The sequence below is a fragment of the Spermophilus citellus genome (assembly GCF_964194105.1).
Source record: "Spermophilus citellus genome assembly, chromosome: 3".
Classification (NCBI taxonomy): domain Eukaryota; kingdom Metazoa; phylum Chordata; class Mammalia; order Rodentia; family Sciuridae; genus Spermophilus; species Spermophilus citellus.
The window spans coordinates 174,890,891-174,909,609 of NC_138184.1; the positions used below are offsets into that span (position 1 = coordinate 174,890,891).

At 43.6% G+C, this 18,719-nt stretch overlaps 2 protein-coding genes across 8 annotated transcripts in view; one reads left to right on the top strand and one right to left on the bottom strand.

The window, feature by feature from the left end:
• The window catches only part of ATXN7L1 (ataxin 7 like 1), a 241,486-nt gene extending 240,770 nt beyond the window's left edge, over positions 1-716 (bottom strand). The window contains exon 1 of one of the 2 annotated variants that reach the window (XM_081283610.1): positions 646-716. The gene's annotated coding sequence lies outside the window, so the exon portion shown is untranslated. The remainder of the gene's footprint in view (positions 1-645) is intronic. The other variant, XM_081283612.1, reaches the window with a different exon arrangement.
• On the top strand, positions 13-17,220 carry LOC308643625 (uncharacterized protein). Of its 6 annotated transcripts, XM_081283619.1 has the most exons (6): positions 13-501; positions 7,081-7,128; positions 7,260-7,332; positions 15,044-15,171; positions 16,015-16,138; positions 16,226-17,219. In XM_081283619.1, the coding sequence occupies exons 1-5, from the start codon at positions 462-464 to the stop codon at positions 16,089-16,091; spliced, it is 366 nt and encodes a 121-aa protein (XP_081139745.1). In that variant the 5' UTR covers positions 13-461; the 3' UTR covers positions 16,092-16,138; positions 16,226-17,219. The 6 variants fall into 6 exon arrangements, 3 of the variants coding, with proteins under 3 accessions (XP_081139745.1, XP_081139744.1, XP_081139746.1); XM_081283618.1 differs by having other exon boundaries at positions 16,015-17,220; XR_014020761.1 differs by lacking the exon at positions 13-501 and adding an exon at positions 1,498-1,625 and having other exon boundaries at positions 15,044-15,223; positions 16,015-17,219.
• The last annotated feature ends 1,499 nt before the right edge of the window (positions 17,221-18,719 follow it).

Consider the following 18,719-nt stretch of genomic DNA (forward strand, 5'->3'; position numbering starts at 1 on the left):
GCGGCGCGCGCGGCCGCCAGGGGCAGCAGAGAGGCGCCCTGCAGCCCGCCCGCCCGCCGGGCGGCCAGCCCGCACGCCCAGGGAGGGGCTGCGCGGCCCGGCCACCGCCGCGTGCCGGGGCTCCGAGATGCTGCGGCTCCACTCGCCCACGCCACCCGGAGTCCCAGAGCCTGGATCTGAGCGGCCGGCTCGACTCGGGGCCGAAGAAGGGGTTGTCTTTCGTGCAGAGTTGCGGCCCGAGGACCCAAAGTTTTGCTTGTGTGTCCCTCCCTCCTCGGGTCCCTGTCGCCCACGGTGAGGCACCCCTGTGGAGATCCTGTCGGCTGAATGGGAGGGAGCCGAGTAGGTGTGCACGTCCCCCACCCCAAGTAGGGTGTTGACCCTGGTGACCTCGCGTCCTGGCCACCATCCCCTTCATCCTATCAGTCTCTGGTGGACCGTAGATCTTGGGGATTCTGCGGATGCCTGTGAGAGGTGAAACCAATGAGTCCTTAAATGCAGGTAAGTTGGGGGCAAGAGAAGCTGTGCCTTCCTATCTCAGGCTTCCGGGCATGCAAAACTCAAAACTCAAGTCTGAGCCGCGGTACCCCCGGGGACCCTGCGCGATGCATGCCCCGGGCTCTCAGAACCACGGCGGAGACTTACCTCTCTCACCACAGCAGGAGAGCTAAATTTCTCTTCTTGGGAAATGATGCTAGCGGGCCTATCCCTGTAGCAGTTTCCTGCGCTCCCTACGGTGAGATGAAGGTGGCCAGGAATAGCGCAGGCATGCTACCGCCAGGAATCTGATACCTACCTAGGAGGACTCGCTTCAGGCTTAACTACTCCAACTAGAAAGGGATGGCTAGGTTTCCCCTGGAATTTGGACGTTCTGTGCTTTAATCAGGGTATCCCTCTGTCCCTAGATGTAGATAACAAAGACCTTAAAAAGTCTTCTGTCATCTTTTTGAAAATGTTTTTTGTTTGTTTTTTTAGAAAGTACCCAAACTATGTGGGCGCCCCTCCACTCACGATGGGTAATGTTTCCTCTATATTTTTACCAGCACTCTTTAGTTCTCACCAGTGCTGTTTCCCAAGTGCTCATCTGTCTCGTTGCTGAAATATTGATTTAAACTTGCTTTATATTGACTGAGTTCTGTTCTGGCTGGGTCATCTAAGGCTCTGGCACTTGGCATCCTGGGTCTGAAGGCCAGTGTTAGAATGGGTGATGAAGGGAGAGCTACAAATTTGCCTCAGCTGTGATGTTTGAAGTGCATAGTCTTATTTATGTCCAAGATGGGTAAATCTCACTTGCTTTTGCTCTCTTTGGGAAGGGTTCCTACACAGAACTAAGGTGCAGATTTCACATTGTTAGGATCAGTGGTGGTAACAAATATTTATGATGTGTTGACCTCTTATGAGATGCTAAACACTGTGCTTGACATTTCCTTCCATCCATCCATCATCCATTCATCTTTCCAACCAACCTTATCTCTCATGGACCAGCCACCCTCAGGAGGGGAAGACATGTGAGATCTCTCTTGGATCTCACAGAGGTGCATGCTGTGGTCTCTGGAAGAAGAGAGGAAAGAAGCTTATCCACTCCTTAGAGAAACATGACACATGTACAGTGACTGGCCAATGTAGTAAGTGCTGTGGTCTCTTGCAGCTTCGCTTGTTCATAGGAGGAACTGAAATAGTTAGGAGTGATCACAAAATGTGTCACAGAGAGGATGGGCTCTGTTCTGCATCCTGAAAACTGGGAAGGATTTATAATGACGAGATGAAGACTGGTCTCACCAAGGTAGGGAGAAGATGATATCAGCATAGGCTTCATGTCTCTGCTGGTTTGCCTAGGATGCTGGAATTGTTCCTGGAGGTTTGGGGATGATGAGTTTTGCTAGCCAGGCCTGGGTCAAATGATGCACTGAATGGCAGCCTATGGAGTCTAGATCTTGTTTGACATTAGGGAGCCACTGAGAGCTTTCTGGAGATAAGTTAAAAATGTGACTTTAATTATTCTGGCTTAACTGTCCTGGACATATTGGAGTATGGGAGCTGATTAGAAAAATAATGCTGAAATGTTCATGGTATGAAGAGCTGGAACTTGAACTCTGGGGGTGCTTGCTGGTGGAGAAGAGGAGATAGTGTTAGAGAACTCTCTGAACAAAACACTTGTCACAGGATAGGTTGTTTGTCTGAGAGTGAGTACCAGCAGAGGCATAAATAATCAGTATATCACTGGAACATTTACCCTTCCCATTCTGCTTTCTTTTATCCCCACTATTCATGGTCTATTAAGGTATTTATTCCTTTATTATTGTGCATGCAAGGAAGGTGCAAGCAGTCTCTAAAGATGGCCTCAGTAATCCCTACCTTATGGGCGTTACATCTTGTGTGATTCCCTTCCCTTTACATTTGGATTGAGCCCAGGGCCTCCTGCCTGCTAGGCAGTCACTCTACTATTGAGCTACATCCCCAGCTCTGCACTTTTAGTGTGGGCTGGACCTGGTGACTTGATTTGAACTCTGGTGGTGCTTGCTGGTGGAGAAGAGGAGATAGTGTTAGAGAATACTAACCAGCTGAATACTAACAAATGGAATATAGGAAAAGTAATGGGATATCACCTCTGGCTTAGGTTACAAAATTATGTGACTTGCATCCTGCTTGTTCTCTTGCTCTAAAGGAAGCCCTTGCCACGTTGTGAGCTATCCTACAAAGAGATCTGTGTGGCAGGAAACCTCTGTACCTTGTGCCCAGAAGACTCCTTGCTTGTGAAGATCTGAGGTCCTTAGTCCAACAGGCTGGGAGGAGCTGAATCCTGTCCTTAGACATGTGAATAAGTTCACTTTCTGGGAACCAGTGACTTGGGCTTCCAGAATTCTGTCTCCTTTCCTGAGAGACACTTATATCACTGAAAAAAAGAAAAAAAAAGAAAGAAAGAAATCAAAGATGGCTTACTGTCAGATGTCTGGGACCCTCAATTACAGAGAAAAAAGTCAATGGTTTCATATTTTAACATTAGCTTACTTCCCCTGCAGAGTATTACCCAGGACTTCTGGGTAATAGTAAGCTATTATCCAAAACCCTGAAGATGCCATGACATTCTAGAAGTTGTTCCCTTCTAGCTAGGAGGATTTTACTTTGTGACATAGTAAAGTGTGGGCTGAAATCTAGCATCTCTACAAATATTGGCTACATTGCCATGTTTAATTGATAATCAGAATACATGTAAATTGGTGCAGTTAGAGAGATGTGTGATTGTAGTTTGTAGTCTAAACACTCCACAGTTTCTCCACTGACTAGAGGTTATAATCCCAAATTGGTGAAACTGTAAACCACCTATGACTTTGCTGGATAACATGGCTGTCAATTAAATTGCATAGCTGGGAGCAAAGAATAAAGAAAGCATTGCTCATCAAACTAGGTGTTTACATTTCACTTTGGATGAAAATTGAGGTCAGTTTGCTTAGTGTCCAGGTCAACATGGTGCATATGTATTGTCAAATATACATTTATATTCATATATCAACCATGCTTATGGCAAATTTACTGCAGATCTGAATTCCTTTTGGTAGTAAATGATTGCACATACTGTCAGAGTCAATAAGAATCTTATACACGCTTAATAGGAATAAAGTGACCTGAAAAACAGTAATTTAAAGCATGTTAGTATAATGTTTGTGTGATAAACTCTCTAGCAAAGGCCTCACACTCTCTTCCCCTCATGATTAATGTTTAGGAAGATAAAGGGGATATAAATATTTTTATTGTTTTATTATCTTTCTTAGAAAAATGACAGAGTGGTTGGTTTAATTAAAAAGGAGACTCTCTCCCATAGATCAAATAAAGAAATCCATTCTATGGAGATGACAATGGAAAAATACCTATTTAATTTGAATAACACATGGTTCTGTAGAAATGTGCCTCTTATATGTATCCTGCATTCACTTAGCCTGACTTCTGTGCTATTTTCATCATAGTATTGAACAGAAGAAAAGAGGGGTATGTGCTCTCTCATTTGGGGCTATTAAATGCCTGCTGGGGTTGAGATGACCTTGGCTTCCTACCTAGATGCTTGTTGGGAGTTACCTGGAGGCAGAGAGGAGAAAAAGCATGTTCCATTGAAATGAGGTATCCCTGGAATTGTTGGGTGTTCTTTGCCTTGGTTGAATCCATCCATCCCATCTGCTTCTCTTCTCTTGGAATGTATTTCCCCAATCTGCTCTCCCAGGGGATTTTGTTGGTGGGGGGGGGGTGTCATCACATACATTGTTACTTTTTCTAAGATCTCTCAGCATCTGGAGGGCACGTGTACCCTCTACTACCTTCTTTGTCGACAACTATACCTCCCTTTTTCTTGCCCCTCCTACCTGATGGATTAAAAACAGGACTGGGCTAATAGACCCCCAGTAGCAATTGGAGTAGAAAAGAAGAGAGGAATCCAGGATTGTGCTTATTGGTTACACGAGGGCCCCAGCCATGTGCAAGTCTGGATACCGTTAATAAATGTTGACTGGAAAAACATGAACTTGGCATTCCGACTGGGGCAGAGGAGCTTCAGTGGGAATGTGTTATTGCCCTAACCCTCAGGAGTCCTCATGTGTGGGAGGCCAACCTTACGGGTGACTGAGTTACACTCCCCAGCTGGGTGCTGAGGGGCTCAGTCACAGAAATGGGTGTGTCTTGCTACAGCCCCATGGGTGAAGCTATGCTCACCTGTTCCTTTGTAATATAACCCCTTGCCCTGTTTAGGATAGAATCTTCCATGGAAGTGCCTTGTGTGTGTCCCCTTCTCTTACTGTACCCTTGGGTGTGGCCTACCCAGGTGTCAGTCAACCTGCTGATAGTGGACATCATGAAGATAGACTCAGCCCCCTGAAACCTGACCCCTTGCCTCATTTGAATAGCTTCTCCTCAATAAAAGGGGTCAGCGCATGCTCTCTCTCTCTTCCTTTGGACCTGTGAGGTCAGAGGAGCCGTCACAGCGACCCCAAAGAAAAAGGTATTTGTGTCTCTTGTGTGGTTATTTCGTGCAGCCCAGTTAGCCCAGTTTAACTGGAGTGACCCCTGAGCCTTTTAGTCTGGAGAACAGAAACCCGGCACTCATGGCTCTCCGGAACCACTCGGATGCCACAGGTGGTGGAGAACTCCCTTCCCTGCATACGGCAGATCCAGCCCCATTCCTAACCACTGCCCATTCTCAAGGGTTTGGGAGGAATGATAGTTTCTCTCTCTCTCTCTCTCTCTCTCTCTCTCTCTCTCTCTCTCTCTAATAGAAATCACTTTTGTCCCTTCACTTAAATATGAATAAATTTAACATTTATGTACATATATTAATTGGAGCCAAGCCTATCTATCTCTCTAGACTCACCATGTAACACAATTGGGGAGGCAGTGCAGATTGGAGGCCAGAGCAAGATCTGGAGGTCAGTGGTGAACGTCACAATCACCCTTCAGTCATTTGCTTGAGATCGATCTGCTTCCTTAATCCACTGGAACCTCAGTTTCCTCAGCTGTTAAATGGGTACTAAGGCTCTTCTCTTGGTATTATCGTGAGGATCAGGTAGGATTCTGGGTACTGAGCCCTTGGCATAGGCCTGGGAGATAGCAGACAGTGGGGGCTGGGGGTATAGCTCAGTTGGTAGAGTGCTTGCCTCATATGCACAAGGCCCTGGGTTCAATCCCCAGCACCACACACACACACACACACACACACACGTTCCCTGTGTAATTTGGAGTACCACTGCATTTGATGTTCTAGACAGCAGTGGCCAGTTGGAAACAGTCTGGCGCTTTGATGTGGGGAAGGGCACATGTGCTTGCTCCTGGCAGACATCCTTTGGTTTGGAAAAGAAGCTGAAGCTCTGCTCTTACCTTGGCATGGAGCCACTGCCCTTGCAACAGTGATGTGGAGACCGCTATCTGAAACTCCTGCCCCAAACTTCATCTTGACTGTGTGTCCTGGTAGAGTCATTAGTGCTTTGTTCAGGACGGACCCTGTAAGACCTTTTAGTTATGCAAAGGATTTGCAAAATCCAATCTGGTTGGGGACAAAGCTTCCTTTGCATGACAGTGTAAGCAGAATGGGAGTCTCTGGTAATTTTTTTTTCATCTTAGAAGCATTTATTTCTTTTCTTTTGTGAAAGAAACTTAATATTGAATTCTAAAAATCCTATAGGGACAGGTTTTCCTCCAAAGATATTAAAACAATAGAGATAAGGGAGAGTTTTCCTTTTACTATTCCCTTCAAACGTGGCCACTTCCCTACTCTAGGTCTGGAGGAATTTTTTTCCATGGCCATTTCTTTACATTTATCTACATTCAATATCTATTATTACAGGTGTAGATGATATTGCTGCATGCATGTGAGTGTATGTGTACTTGTGTGCGTGTTTAAATATGAATAGCTTTATTTTTCTGGGCATTTTTCTGTAAATTTTTTTCTCACACATACTATTTCATGTCCTTACATGTAGAATACCTCGCCCTTTTTAACGGCTGCATAGTATTCCATAAAATGATCTAGAGTCTATTTATTTACTCTCTCCTTGATGGACAATTAGGTTTCTGGTTTTATAAAAAATAGGTTTGTCATCATCTTTATTTTTATATCTGCTTTCTGGGCACCTGAGGGACTATTTCTACACAGAAGTAGAGTTGCTGGGTATGTGCATTTTCTCCGGTAATAGTTCTGCCAAATTGTCTTCTGAGGCAGCTGACTCTGTACTCCCACACGCAGTACAGGAATGTGCCCTTTTCTTCACACCCTAATTAGTTCTCAACATTTTCAAATATTTTAACTTTTGCCAACATTATGAGTAAAAAAATATTTAACTCGTTTTTCCCTTGTTTCTAGGGTATTTTTGCAGCATTTTTCTTATGATCGTTAAATTTTCACTCTGTAAATTGCTGTTGGTATCTTTTGATGATTTCTTATTGGTATTTTTAGATCTTTGTATTGATTTGTAGGACTTGTCTATACATTCTAAATTTAGATCTTTTAATAATGTAATTTCCCAGCTTGTTGCTTTTCTGCTTTTAATCTTGTTGATGGTGTTTTTTTCCATACACTTTTTTTTCCTCCCCATTTGGATGTAGTTGGATGTATCAGACTTGGTGTCTTCTTAAGACTGCTTCTTCCTCAAGGTCAGAAAATATTTTCTTGCATTCTCTCTTTATGCTTTATAGGTCTTTGTTTTACATTTACCTTTCCAAGTTGTTTTAGCTGATGATATGATGCAAAAAGTTAATTTTTAAATTTTTTCCCCAATTTCCAGTTGCCTTCAGCACCACATATGAAATAATTCATTCTTTCTGGAGAGATCTGCCTCATACTTGTCTTCGAAATATGTGAGTCTGTCCCTCAATTCTCTTTTCTGTTCCATGGCTTAAACTGTTTTTTCCTGTACCAATTCCACACTGTTTTAATTACTCTTGCTTAAAAATATGCTTTGCTTTCTATTAGGGAAAAAAAAAAGTTTTCATTCCACTATGGATTTAAAAGATTTTCTAAAAAAATGGTTGTGATTCCTGAGGAGTGCGTTGTACGTGACATTTTCCACAGGACATGTCCTGATGGAGCGTGGACCTTGTCAGGGAGGCTGCAGGAAACCTAACTTCACTCCACGTGCACAGGATTCTGTGAACATGGGCTCAATGGCTGCAGCCAGCTTAGATCTTGGTGAAGCTTCCCCCAAAGTGATTCTCCAAACCAAATATCTCAGACTTAGGGAAACGCATTTCCAAGTATCTGGAAAAGCCACTGCCTGTAGGTAGTAGTTGGGAATTTTCCTGAATGATGTGGACACTCCCATCCATCAGTCAAAGGAGCCTTGGAAATGAAGGCTGGGGGAAAGGGAAGAAGTAGGCCTGAGGTGAGATCAGGGCCCTTGAGCAGGTGGACTCTGGCTGAGGGCTGGACCTGGCAGCATCCTATAGGGGGATGTTGAGAGCCACAGCCGAAGGGGCCCCAGCAAACTTCCAGCTGCCAGCAAACTTCCAGCTGCTGGCTGATGATTGGCTCACAGCGGCCCCAGCAAACTTCTAGCTGCCAACTGATTGGCTCCTCTGCGGTGATGCTCATTGGGCTGTTTCCCCGCCCTTTCAGACCAGGAGCTGCTCATTGGGGGACTTTTTTTGGCTCCGCCCACACGACCCAGCCAATCAGCCTCAAGAGCAGGAGGAGTGGGGGAGGTTGAGAGGCTTGTGGGAAGCCGGTGGTGGCAGTTGGGCTCTGAGGGTTTTTCCCTGAGGAGCTGTTTTGTTTGGCGTGTGTGGTTCTAAAAATAAAGTTAGTTTCTTTTGACAAGTGGCTCCTGAATTGTGCCCAGCCAGATTGCGGCAGGGGGACTTGTCTGGGATGACCTCAGTGCGAGTGTCCAGTTGTAAGGTTTTCTGGGTTGTCATTTCTTTGGTGTCACCCAGGTCTTTAATGAAATTACCTAGCCTTAGACAGCTGGCTAGGGAAAGCCAAGGACTCATCCATACAGGGGAGCCCCCGTAGAAGGCCCAAGTGATGCAGCTTTACTTCAGGCCAGCCCTGTGTGGTAGCAGCACCATTATTCAGGGAAAGGTGACAGTGCTGGGACCTCAGAAGGTGGCCCTGCCCCAGAGAGCTCAGGTGGATGCCTGGGCTGCCATGCCGGATACCTTTCTCTCCACCCTAGCTCCAGCTCCTTCTCAAAGAGAGAGGTCCTGGAAAGCAGGGGCCAGCATTTGAATTTCAGTTATAGGACAGGAAAGAGAAGCCTAGTATCCTTAAGGTCACAGAAGAGTCATAGCAGAATTTAAAGGCCAGGTCTCCTTTGGTTGGAAGTCAGCTTGCTAATTCACAAGAACCATGCGAGGGCTTAAGTTCCCATGTAGACCAGGGTTTCTCAACCCAGGACGATTTCATCACCCCCTCTTCCCAGAGGGTATTTAGCTGTGTCTGGAGACATTTTTGGTTGTCATGAGGGTGGGGGGTGAAGGTACTACTGACATCTAGTGGGCGGAAGCCAGGGTACTGCTGAATGCGCTACAGTGTGACACACAGCACTGCCTCCCACAAGTTCAGCTGGTCCAACGTGATGGGGCTGAGATTGAGAAACCCTGATGTAGGCTAGTTAACTTCAGGTTTTCTTTTTCTCTTTTTATTGTTCGGATGACCAATGCCTAGCCTTCATTAACAACTTTGCCACAGTGGGCGTCTCTGATCACACAGAAATCTAATAAGCATGTGTGGTGGGGGCCGTGAGACCCATCATGGCTACTAGAAAAGTCTCCAAGGTCTTTTCACATTCAGTATTTCAAAACCCAAATTTGATGATGGGGTGAATTATACTTGTAACAAGCGAAGAGAATGTAAGCTGTCCGTCTTATGGCTCTAGTTACGTGGTAATCAAGTAATGTCTCCTTCTTATTGTCGGAATCATTTACAGACCATTGCTTTACTATTCCAATGGGAAGGCTGATCAGTGTTAAGATACCCATGCCAGATAGCTCTTATTACACCCAATTTACAGATGATGAAATCGAGGCTCAGGGGGGAAGTAAAATACAGAATGGCTCCCTCCCACTGGTATCTTATATTCTCAGGTTATAGACACCTGGCCCGCATTGACGCGTAGGTTGTACACTGCACATTCCTGCTGCTTCTAAAGGATCACTATTCACGTTACAGATGTCATAGATTTATTATGATGGCTTAGTTAGCAGATGGCTATGAAGTGGTTTATTCTAAGAAAATTGGGAACATTAAGACTGTTTTCTATCAGAGGGAAGCAAGGCTTCTTGAAGAAGGTGAGCCTTTCCCTAATCCTCAGTACGATGCTAGCCGAAGTAGCAGAAGGAATGGTGCTGTTGACTCTTCAGTTCAACTGCAAGTCTTACTTTTTGCTTGACTAGGAATCCCCCTCCCCTGCAGGATGCTGTGTTGGTGTTGTGGAGTGATGCACGTTACAAGAAATGCACTTGAGTTGACAGATTTCCCAAGGAATCTGTCGTGCATGAGAAATACACTACCTTGGGTTCTGGATGAGTAAAATGACTTGGGAATCTAATTTTGATTGTTCACACTGTAGTTGGGGCTTAAGTCACCCTTAAGTCTCCATCTGAGCTTGGCTTAGAGAAAGAGACATTGATGTGTGTACCAGTTTAATAAACTTGGCAGTGGGGAGGTGCAAAGAGTATCGTTTCAATTATAGATTGACCCACGATTGATGGAGCAATGTGTGTTGCTTAGGTTACAATCAATACCGAGTAACGGCAGGTTCTCGACTCTTAGGAGGGTGGGGGCAAATGTTGGAGAATCGATGGACTGATAAATTCACATTGGTCTTTTGATACAGGGAGAATAAAAAATAAAAACAGTAAAACATTGTAAGATGGGAGTGATAGTATAGTGAGTGTTAAAATAGCCTGCCCAAGCTTTTATCCTACGTACCTATGCCCACACTACCCCTCCAATGGGATTGTCCTGTTCTAGGTTTGTTCTGAGTCTCGAGTGTGAGTCATCTCATAGTGTTTTAGAGGAGAAAGGCCTCAGCAGTTGCTTCTCTTGGGAAAATCTTTATTTTTCTATTTATGCAAATATCCTAGCATTCAGGGAATTGGACTAATAAAATTGTCTCGTATAAAGCCTAGTAACTACCCTGGTTGGGTTGAGATGGAGTATATTAAGGAATTACAACCCCCACTTTATAATTGGAAGAGGAGAGGTTGACAGATTTACCTGAACTGGTGGTGTACCAAGTGCGACGTGGGACAGCCTGAGAGCTGTTTCTCACCAGGAGCTTACTGCTTGGTGTGAGGGAGACGGATATGCAATCAAAAATTAGAGAACAGGATGGCCTGTGAGCCGGCGCTGATCTGACTGCAGATAATGAATGCCACAGGAGCTGAGCAGGACAGGTTGCCGTGGTGGACAGCAAAGCCCTGGGAGAGGAGAGAAACCTGAGCTGGACTTCGACAGGCTGGGAGGATATAAATAGCCGGTGGGCAGAGTGACCAGTGGTGACTGATGGGGGCACAGCCATCTTCAGGAAGAGCCCGGGTCACAGAGATGACACTTCCCTAAAACAAAGCCCTCCCTCGCCACAGGTAAGTCTCAGGGGGTCTGGAGTGGAGAGGCATTTAAGAGAGTCACACAGTGTTTCCAAGATTAAATCTACAGTGTCACATAACATGGGTAAAACGACAGCGTGTTCTCAGCCAAGTGGTATTATTTTTCAGAGAAATAATTTTTATCTCTAAAATTAGACCTCCGTTGATAGGAATGAGCTAATTAGGTGAGAAAATGAACTTTTAAAGATTCTTTAACCATCTTGTTGGCATGTTTAGAAACTGCACCCCATTCTACTGATAAAAGGGTAGTCTCTATGTTTGGGGTTTACCCTCTAACACTCCAACACTGGGTCATTTTCAGAGACAGGGTTAAAAAAAAACGACTTTCAGTTAGGCTGCCCGAGTGGCTGAGTTTGTCTGGGGAGTCCCGGATTATGCTGGTCACACCAGCAAAACTATTGATAGCTTCCCCTTTGGAACCTAAAATGTCCATGTTTGGATGATAAGTTATAATGGTTACCCTAATTCGAAGTGATGTACTTTGGACTTCTTGATTAGTCTGTGAATTCTCAGTGGCCAATAGGGATACTCCCAGCTTATGGGTATTTATTTGCCTACATATGCATTCTGTCTTCTTGAAATGGTTATATTTTTTTCCTTACAGATAAAACAGTCATTGTAAAAAATTAGCAATGGAGAAAGGCATAAGTAAGAATATTATAACCCAGAAATTATTTATATGCATATATATCTATATGTACTATCCACATATTATTTATCTATTTATCAATCAATCTAAATTTCTATATTTAGAAACTTACAGCCTAAGTTAGTTTATTTGGAATTGGCATCCCATATATATACAAATGTGGATATGAATATAAATGTACTACATAATATTATGTATTTAGAACTATAGAATAACCTAGTTAAGATAGATCAGTATAATCACTTTTTTTAAATTTGGGTTTATTTTATTTATTTATTTATTTATTTATTTATTTATTTATTTATTTATTTTTGTAGTTGTAAATGGACAGAATGCCTTTATTTTATTTGTTTATTTTTATGTGGTGCTGAGGATCGAACCCAGTGTCTCATGCATGCTAGGCATGAGGTTCAGCACTCTGCCGCTGAACCACAGCCCCCAGCCAGTATAATCACTTTTTAATAATCACTTTAAAAATCACTTTGAAGGACTATATAATATTCTAGTGGATATTTATTCTTAAGCTCTTAAATATTTAATGAACCCCCAATTTGGGGCATTTAGATTGTTTCAGCTTTTAAATACATTATTTAAAAATATATATACATATATATTATATATAATATATATATATATTATACATACATAATATATATATATAATATCCTATCCCCTTAGACTTGGCAGTTTCATTTACAGAAAAGCATCTTTAAAACATAACCATGGAGGGCTAGGGCTGTAGCTCAGTGGCAGAGCGCTTGCTCATGTGAGGCACTGGGTACGATCCTCAGCACCACATAAAAATAAATAAAGGCCTTCTGTCCATCTACAATTACAAAAAAAATTTAAAAAAAAAAAAACATAACTATGGAATACAAAAGAATTTAGCAACCACCAAGTCAAAAGGGATAGGATATATATGTATATGTATTATATATATATATATATATATATATATATTAGTTGTAGATGGACCCATACCTTTATTTTATTTATTTATTTTTATGTGGTGCTGAGGATCGAACCCAGTGCCTTACACGTATGAGGAAAGTGCTCTACCACTGAGCCACACCCCAGCCTTAAATGTATTTTTTATACATATTATACATATATAATTATACATAGTAGTGGGAACCATTATGCCATATTCATACGTGCACATAACAGTTTGATCAGTCTCATTCTTTAGTACCTGCTCTTTCCCTTTCTTCCTCCCTCCCCTCGATATGATTTATTATTATTATTTGGATCATTAGTTTAATTTGTGAACCATAACTGTAATAAATAATAATATTATTATTTTAATCAGTGCATGATAGTTGTGTAGGTAAGTGGGATTCGTTGTGGTTCATTCACACACAGACATAGCGTAATTTGGTAGATTTCCATCCTCGGTACTTCCCGATGCCCTTTCTTTCTCCCTCCCTCTCCGTCTCCTTCCTCCAATCTGTTGGTCTCCCTTCTATTAAATTATTATTAACAATACTGTAATGAATGTTTTGTGTTGCTAAATCCTTTTGTATATCCATAGTTATGTTTTTTTAAATTTTTTTGTAATTGTAGATGGACAGAAGGCCTTTATTTATTTTTATATGGTGCTGAGGATTATACTCAGTGCCTCACATGAGCAAGCGCTCTGCCACTGAGCTACAGCCTCAGTCCTCAATGTTATGTTTTAAAGATGCTTTTCTGTAAATGAAACTGCCAAGTCAAAGGGGATAGGATATGCATGCAAAATTTTGGAATTGCCAAACTTTGTTGGAGAGTGTGAGAATCCAACTCCCTCACAGCCTCGTCTGCTGAGCCTGTCACTCTTTCTCATCTTTCAATCTGAGAGAATTTTATTTCCTGGTTATTTAAGTTGTATCTTTGATTATTAATGATTCGTATATTTTTAAGTTGCCCACTCTTTCATTACGATGTTCATCTTTCCCCTACCTAATAATAAAATAACCCTCTTTGTTATGTTGAAATTTTTTTTCTAATTTGCTATTTGTCTTTTAACTTTTTATATAGACTTTTGTGTGTGCATGTGTATGTGTAGATTCAGAAGTCCTTATTTTGTATGTAATTATATCTATCAGTCTTCTCCATTATAGAGTTATGTACTTTTTTTATATGACCAAATTTTCAATGAAATCCTGTGAAATTTTCAGTCTCATCTGATGCTCTCAAACCCCTTAAGCTCCTTGTTTCAAATTTGCAGTCTGAGCTCACAGATGAGGTATAATTTTTGTTCCTATTTCTATAGTTCAGTAAACCTCTCGAGGGGTTTTAGTCACTTTACAAATTCACAGATAAGTCACTGCAAGTAAGAGCTGGTGATGTGCATTCTTTCCCTCAACCACAAAAAGTGTGCCTCCATTCATGGAAGGCTATAATGGGACTTGGAAGGGACTAGTTTGTTTAGATTTTTTGCAGGGTGAATCATGTTGTCCCATTGATGTGCTTTATAATTATACTGATGTGTTCTCAAAAAATTTTTTTCTGGCACCAACCCAAGAATCTAATACATGGTCAAAACCCACCAGTTTTGTTGTAGCTCCCCCAAAGCAACAGCTTTCATGGAATGGAATCTCCAGGCTTCATGGCAGATTCCCTACACCATGGAGGAGGGCCGCAGTCTGGCTGGGCACAAATCACGGCCACTCAAGCAGGAACAAACTTTATTTCTGAACTCCACCAGCACACTCCCCACACGCTCCCCGGGAACTCTCCTGAACGCCACGCACTCGGCCTTCTTTGGGGACACACCACACACCAACAGGAAATCCCTCCTGCGGCACTTCCCCAACCATTCCCCAACCAATGGGAACTCTCCGAGAATTCCCGTGAGAACTCCAAAGTAGCTCAAGAACTCCAAAGTAGCAGGCCGAGGTGGACAGTAAAGGTCTAATATACAACCAAATCAATCCAGCATCATCTTAATGGCTTGCCTCTCAACCAATACTATTGGCAAAATGCCAGGGGCCATTCCGACTTGGCTGTGGCTCTCAGCAGAGGAGGGCCTGCCCGGCATCCAGTTCTGGCTAGGACCAGGCGGGTGAGCTTGTAGCTGGGCTCTGACACTGGTTTTGTTGACTTGAACCACATGGGAGCCTCAAAGACTCCCCTCTTGTCTTTAAAGTTAGACCTGAGCCTCCCGCTTCTCTTTGGTCCTCCCCTGTGCCTGCTGGGCCCTGCCAGTGTTTACCTGGGGGGTGAGGGAGATAAGAGGATCTTCTCCCCACTTTCAGACCTCATGACAGTCCACTTGGTTGTCACTATAACACCCCCACCCCCACATCATGCCTTTCTCTCTTCTTGCAGGGTAAGCACTGAGCCCCAGGCAGAGCTGAGCGTAGTAGGACTGGTGAACACCACCATGACGCAGAGGCAGTTTGCTCTCAGCTTCTGGAACTTCCGCCCAGCAGCAGGGACTCCAAGATTCAGCCCAGGTGCAATGGAAGCCAAATCCTGCTGCTGATGTCTTCTCAAGAGGATTCATGGGTGGGGATCTGGGGATGGGGACCAAAGTCCCACATCAGCGTTGTCTTGACAAGAAATTAGGAAAGGGCAGGGGTTGTGGCTCAGCGGTAGAGCGCTTGCCTAGCATGTGTGAGGCCCTGGGTTCAATCCTCAGCACCACATAAAAATAAATAAATAAATAAAGATATTGTGCCCAACTACAACTAATAAATAAATAAATAAATAAGAAATTAGGAAAGATGAATAAATGTAAGAACTATGGGGCCGGCGTTGTGGCTCAGTGGTAGAGCAGTTGCCTAGCCTGCATGAGGCACTGGGTTTGATTCCCAGCACCACATAAAAATAAAATAAAGGTCTTGTGTCCATTTACAACTAAAAAAAAAAGAAAATTTTTTTAAATGTAAGAACTGTAAAATAGCCTGCTCCTCTCAGCAAGAAACCAGGTTTATGGTGCAACTCTGTGATCAAGACCAGGGGTTTGAAAATAGTTATTATGAAATGACCCTATTAGGGTTTTAGTAGCCCTCTCCAGAGGCTATGCTTTTAAATGTATTGCATTAGGGTCCCCTCAATTGGGGGAAGATAAACTAATTTTTCTCCTGCCTATTCAGTGCCATTTGCATTCCCTCTCCCCGTCTTCCTACTCAGTATACATACACCGTGTATACTGACAAAAAGTCAAAGAATGAATTTAACCAAAATACAGTCCCTCCTCAGACTGCTGGGAGGGAGAAACCACATATGATCAAAGCCCAAACCTTTCCATAGGCAAAGCTCGCTGGTAAGTAATCGTTGTCTTGTTCCCCATTCAGGAATTGTCCATTCCTCCCAGTGGGTGCTGGCAGCATGTTCCATGGAGACCTCTAATGAGAAGCTTCCCCTTCCCTAAGCTCCTCTGGATTCTCAAGGATGTGTGAACCAGGGAAGCGAGTAGTGGTAAAGGATTTCTAGGCCCATCATTTTCTTTTTCTGAGGTCTGGGTTTGAAAGTGGTAGAGCATTTACCAATTCTTCTCCATCGCAGGTCCTACAAGAGGGATGGAGAAGAGAAATTCTGAATACATGACATGTCTGGATTTTGCAAAGGTGTTTCACTAATGACATCTGTAGGAGACTGGGGCCCCCTAAAGATCCTGGGTCCTGATCCCTGAATCCTATGAGTGTTACATTATACAGTTAAGTCTTTGCAGAGGTGATTAAGTTAAAGATCTTGAGCTGGAGATATTATCCTGGATTATCCAGCTGGGCCCTAAATGCCATCACTTGTATCCTTACTTAAGAAAGAGGCCAAGGGAGGTTTTATAATGACACTCACAGGAGGGAAGTGTTTTAGTTAGTTTTTTCATTTCTGTTACTAAAAGACCAGAACAATTGTGGAGGAGAAAAAGTTTATTTGGGGGCTCATAGTTTCAGAGGTCTCAATCCATAGAGAGCAAGTTCCATTTCTCAGGGCTCAAGGTGAGACAGAACACCATGGTGGAAGAGTGTGGCAGGGAGAAGCAGCTCACAGGATGATCAGGCAGCAGAGAGAGAAATTTCCACTTGCCAGATACAAATATATACCCAAAGCCACACCCCCCAATGCCCCACCTCCTCCGGCCACGCCCCACCTGCCTCCAGTTACCTCCTTTTATTCCTATCCCATGATTCGTTCACTGATTGGGTTAAGGCTCTTGTAACCCAATCATTTCTCCTCTGAACTTTCTTGCACTGTCTCATACTGGAGCTCTGGGGGACACCTCAGATCCAAGCCATAATAGCAGGCAATGTAAAGATGGAGCATGGGAGGCTTTGAAGATGCTGGCCCTGAAGACGAGAGTGATGCACCCCGCCCAAGCCAAGAAGCACTGGCATCTACCAGAAGCTCAAGAAGCAAGAAGCAATTTCTCCCCTAGAGTCTCTCGAGGGAGTGTGGCCTTGATTTTGGCACAGTGAAACCAATGTTTGATTTCTGATCTCTAGAACTGTCAAAGAATAAATTTGTGTCACTTAAGGTCTCTAAATTTGTGGTGATTTGTTATGGTAGCCCCGGGGTCTTGCAGATAAAATGGAGAATCCTGAACCTAGAAGCCTGGGTCAGTAGAGTCATAGGTTTCTGACCAACTCTATCTACTTATTCATTTACTCAGGAGATGTTTAAATTGAATGACTATTCCAGACAAGGAACTGTGAGTAAAGCAAACTCACTATTTGCACAAATGTCTCTGGAAGCTCAACATTAGCAGTAAGGTCCAAGGGATTGGGGGGGGGGGAGGCACTTCTATACATGTTTTAGAGAATGAGGTTCAATTCAAGATGGGGAGGAGGCAGCCAGGGGTCCACTTCTGGAGTACTGATGGGTCCACATTCTGTGGGTCGTGTAAACAGTTCATCTGTTTATTCACCCAGTTAATAAATGTTTAGTGAGCACCTATTATATGTCTGGCACTGACAAGGCTTTGGGAAATCAGCAGCGATTAGGACAGAAACATTTGCTGACCTCCTAGAGCTTCCTCTAGGTAGACACGAGAGGCTTAATTGTGCAATTATCACCTCTTCTCACTGTATTAGATTTTTTCAGATTACAAAATTGTTCTATAGTATTAAAATAGCAAAATCAAATATTACAGAAATACATAACAGAAAAGAAAAATGCCCCATCAACTTGTACTCCCCCCCCCCAGAGACAGTCACTGCCAACAGGTTTTCCACTTGTTTCTCCAACTTTTAAAGTTTACATATAATTTACTTTAAAAGCATAAAAATAGAGGAGTAATAAATACTCTTATGGTTTTTTTAGCTTGATATAGCTTGAATATCCTCCTAAACGAATATGAAGAAATAAGTTTATAGAGGTGGAAATGCAGCGTCAAAGGGTATGAATAATTTCAATGAAAGATGCTCCCAGATTTCTGACTGTTCGTGGTGTACTTGGACGGGAGTGCCAAGGAGATGGCGTGTTTTCTCGCAGCCCCAATGACGCTGGATGTTATCAGTAATTTTAATCTTCACCTGTCTGATAGGCGAAAGGGGATCTCTTGTTTGGATGAACCGTTTCTGACCTACAACTGAGATAACAGTGAAGTGGGAATGTGCAAGGGGTTGAACGCGTGACCTAGTCAAAGAGGCTGGAGCTGCTGCGCTCTGGAGGGCGCGGGAGGTGGGATGAGAGAGGGTGAGGAGGGAGGCAGGGCCCCAACCCCAGGGCCTTGTGGTTCATCTTAAGGGTTTTGGTGTTTTATTCCAAGAGAGAAGAGGAGCCAGTGGGAGGTCTCGTACAATCTGGCACCATCAGGTGGGCCTTTCCAACAGCCGCCTCTGGCCCTGTGCAGAAAGTGGGCTGGGGAAGTGGGGGGAGCAGATACAGAGAGCAAGAGGTGGGGGGGGGGTGTCCCGGTGAGAGGCGGTGTTAGCCCCTGGGTGAGGGTGGAGGCCAGTCATGGAGAGAAGTGACTGCATTTGAGTTATTTAGGCCACAGATTTGACAGGAGGAGGCTTGAGGGGGAGAGGAAGAGGGTGGTGAGTTGGAAGACAGATGG

Bases quoted from the DNA above. Each gene is read 5' to 3' on its own strand.
- LOC308643625 (XM_081283618.1), top strand. From the start codon at position 462: ATGCCTGTGAGAGGTGAAACCAATGAGTCCTTAAATGCAG. The intron at 502-7,080 runs GTAAGTTGGGGG...ATTTGGATGTAG, and splicing joins CAATGAGTCCTTAAATGCAG to TTGGATGTATCAGACTTGGT. The intron at 7,129-7,259 runs GTCAGAAAATAT...CCCAATTTCCAG, and splicing joins AAGACTGCTTCTTCCTCAAG to TTGCCTTCAGCACCACATAT.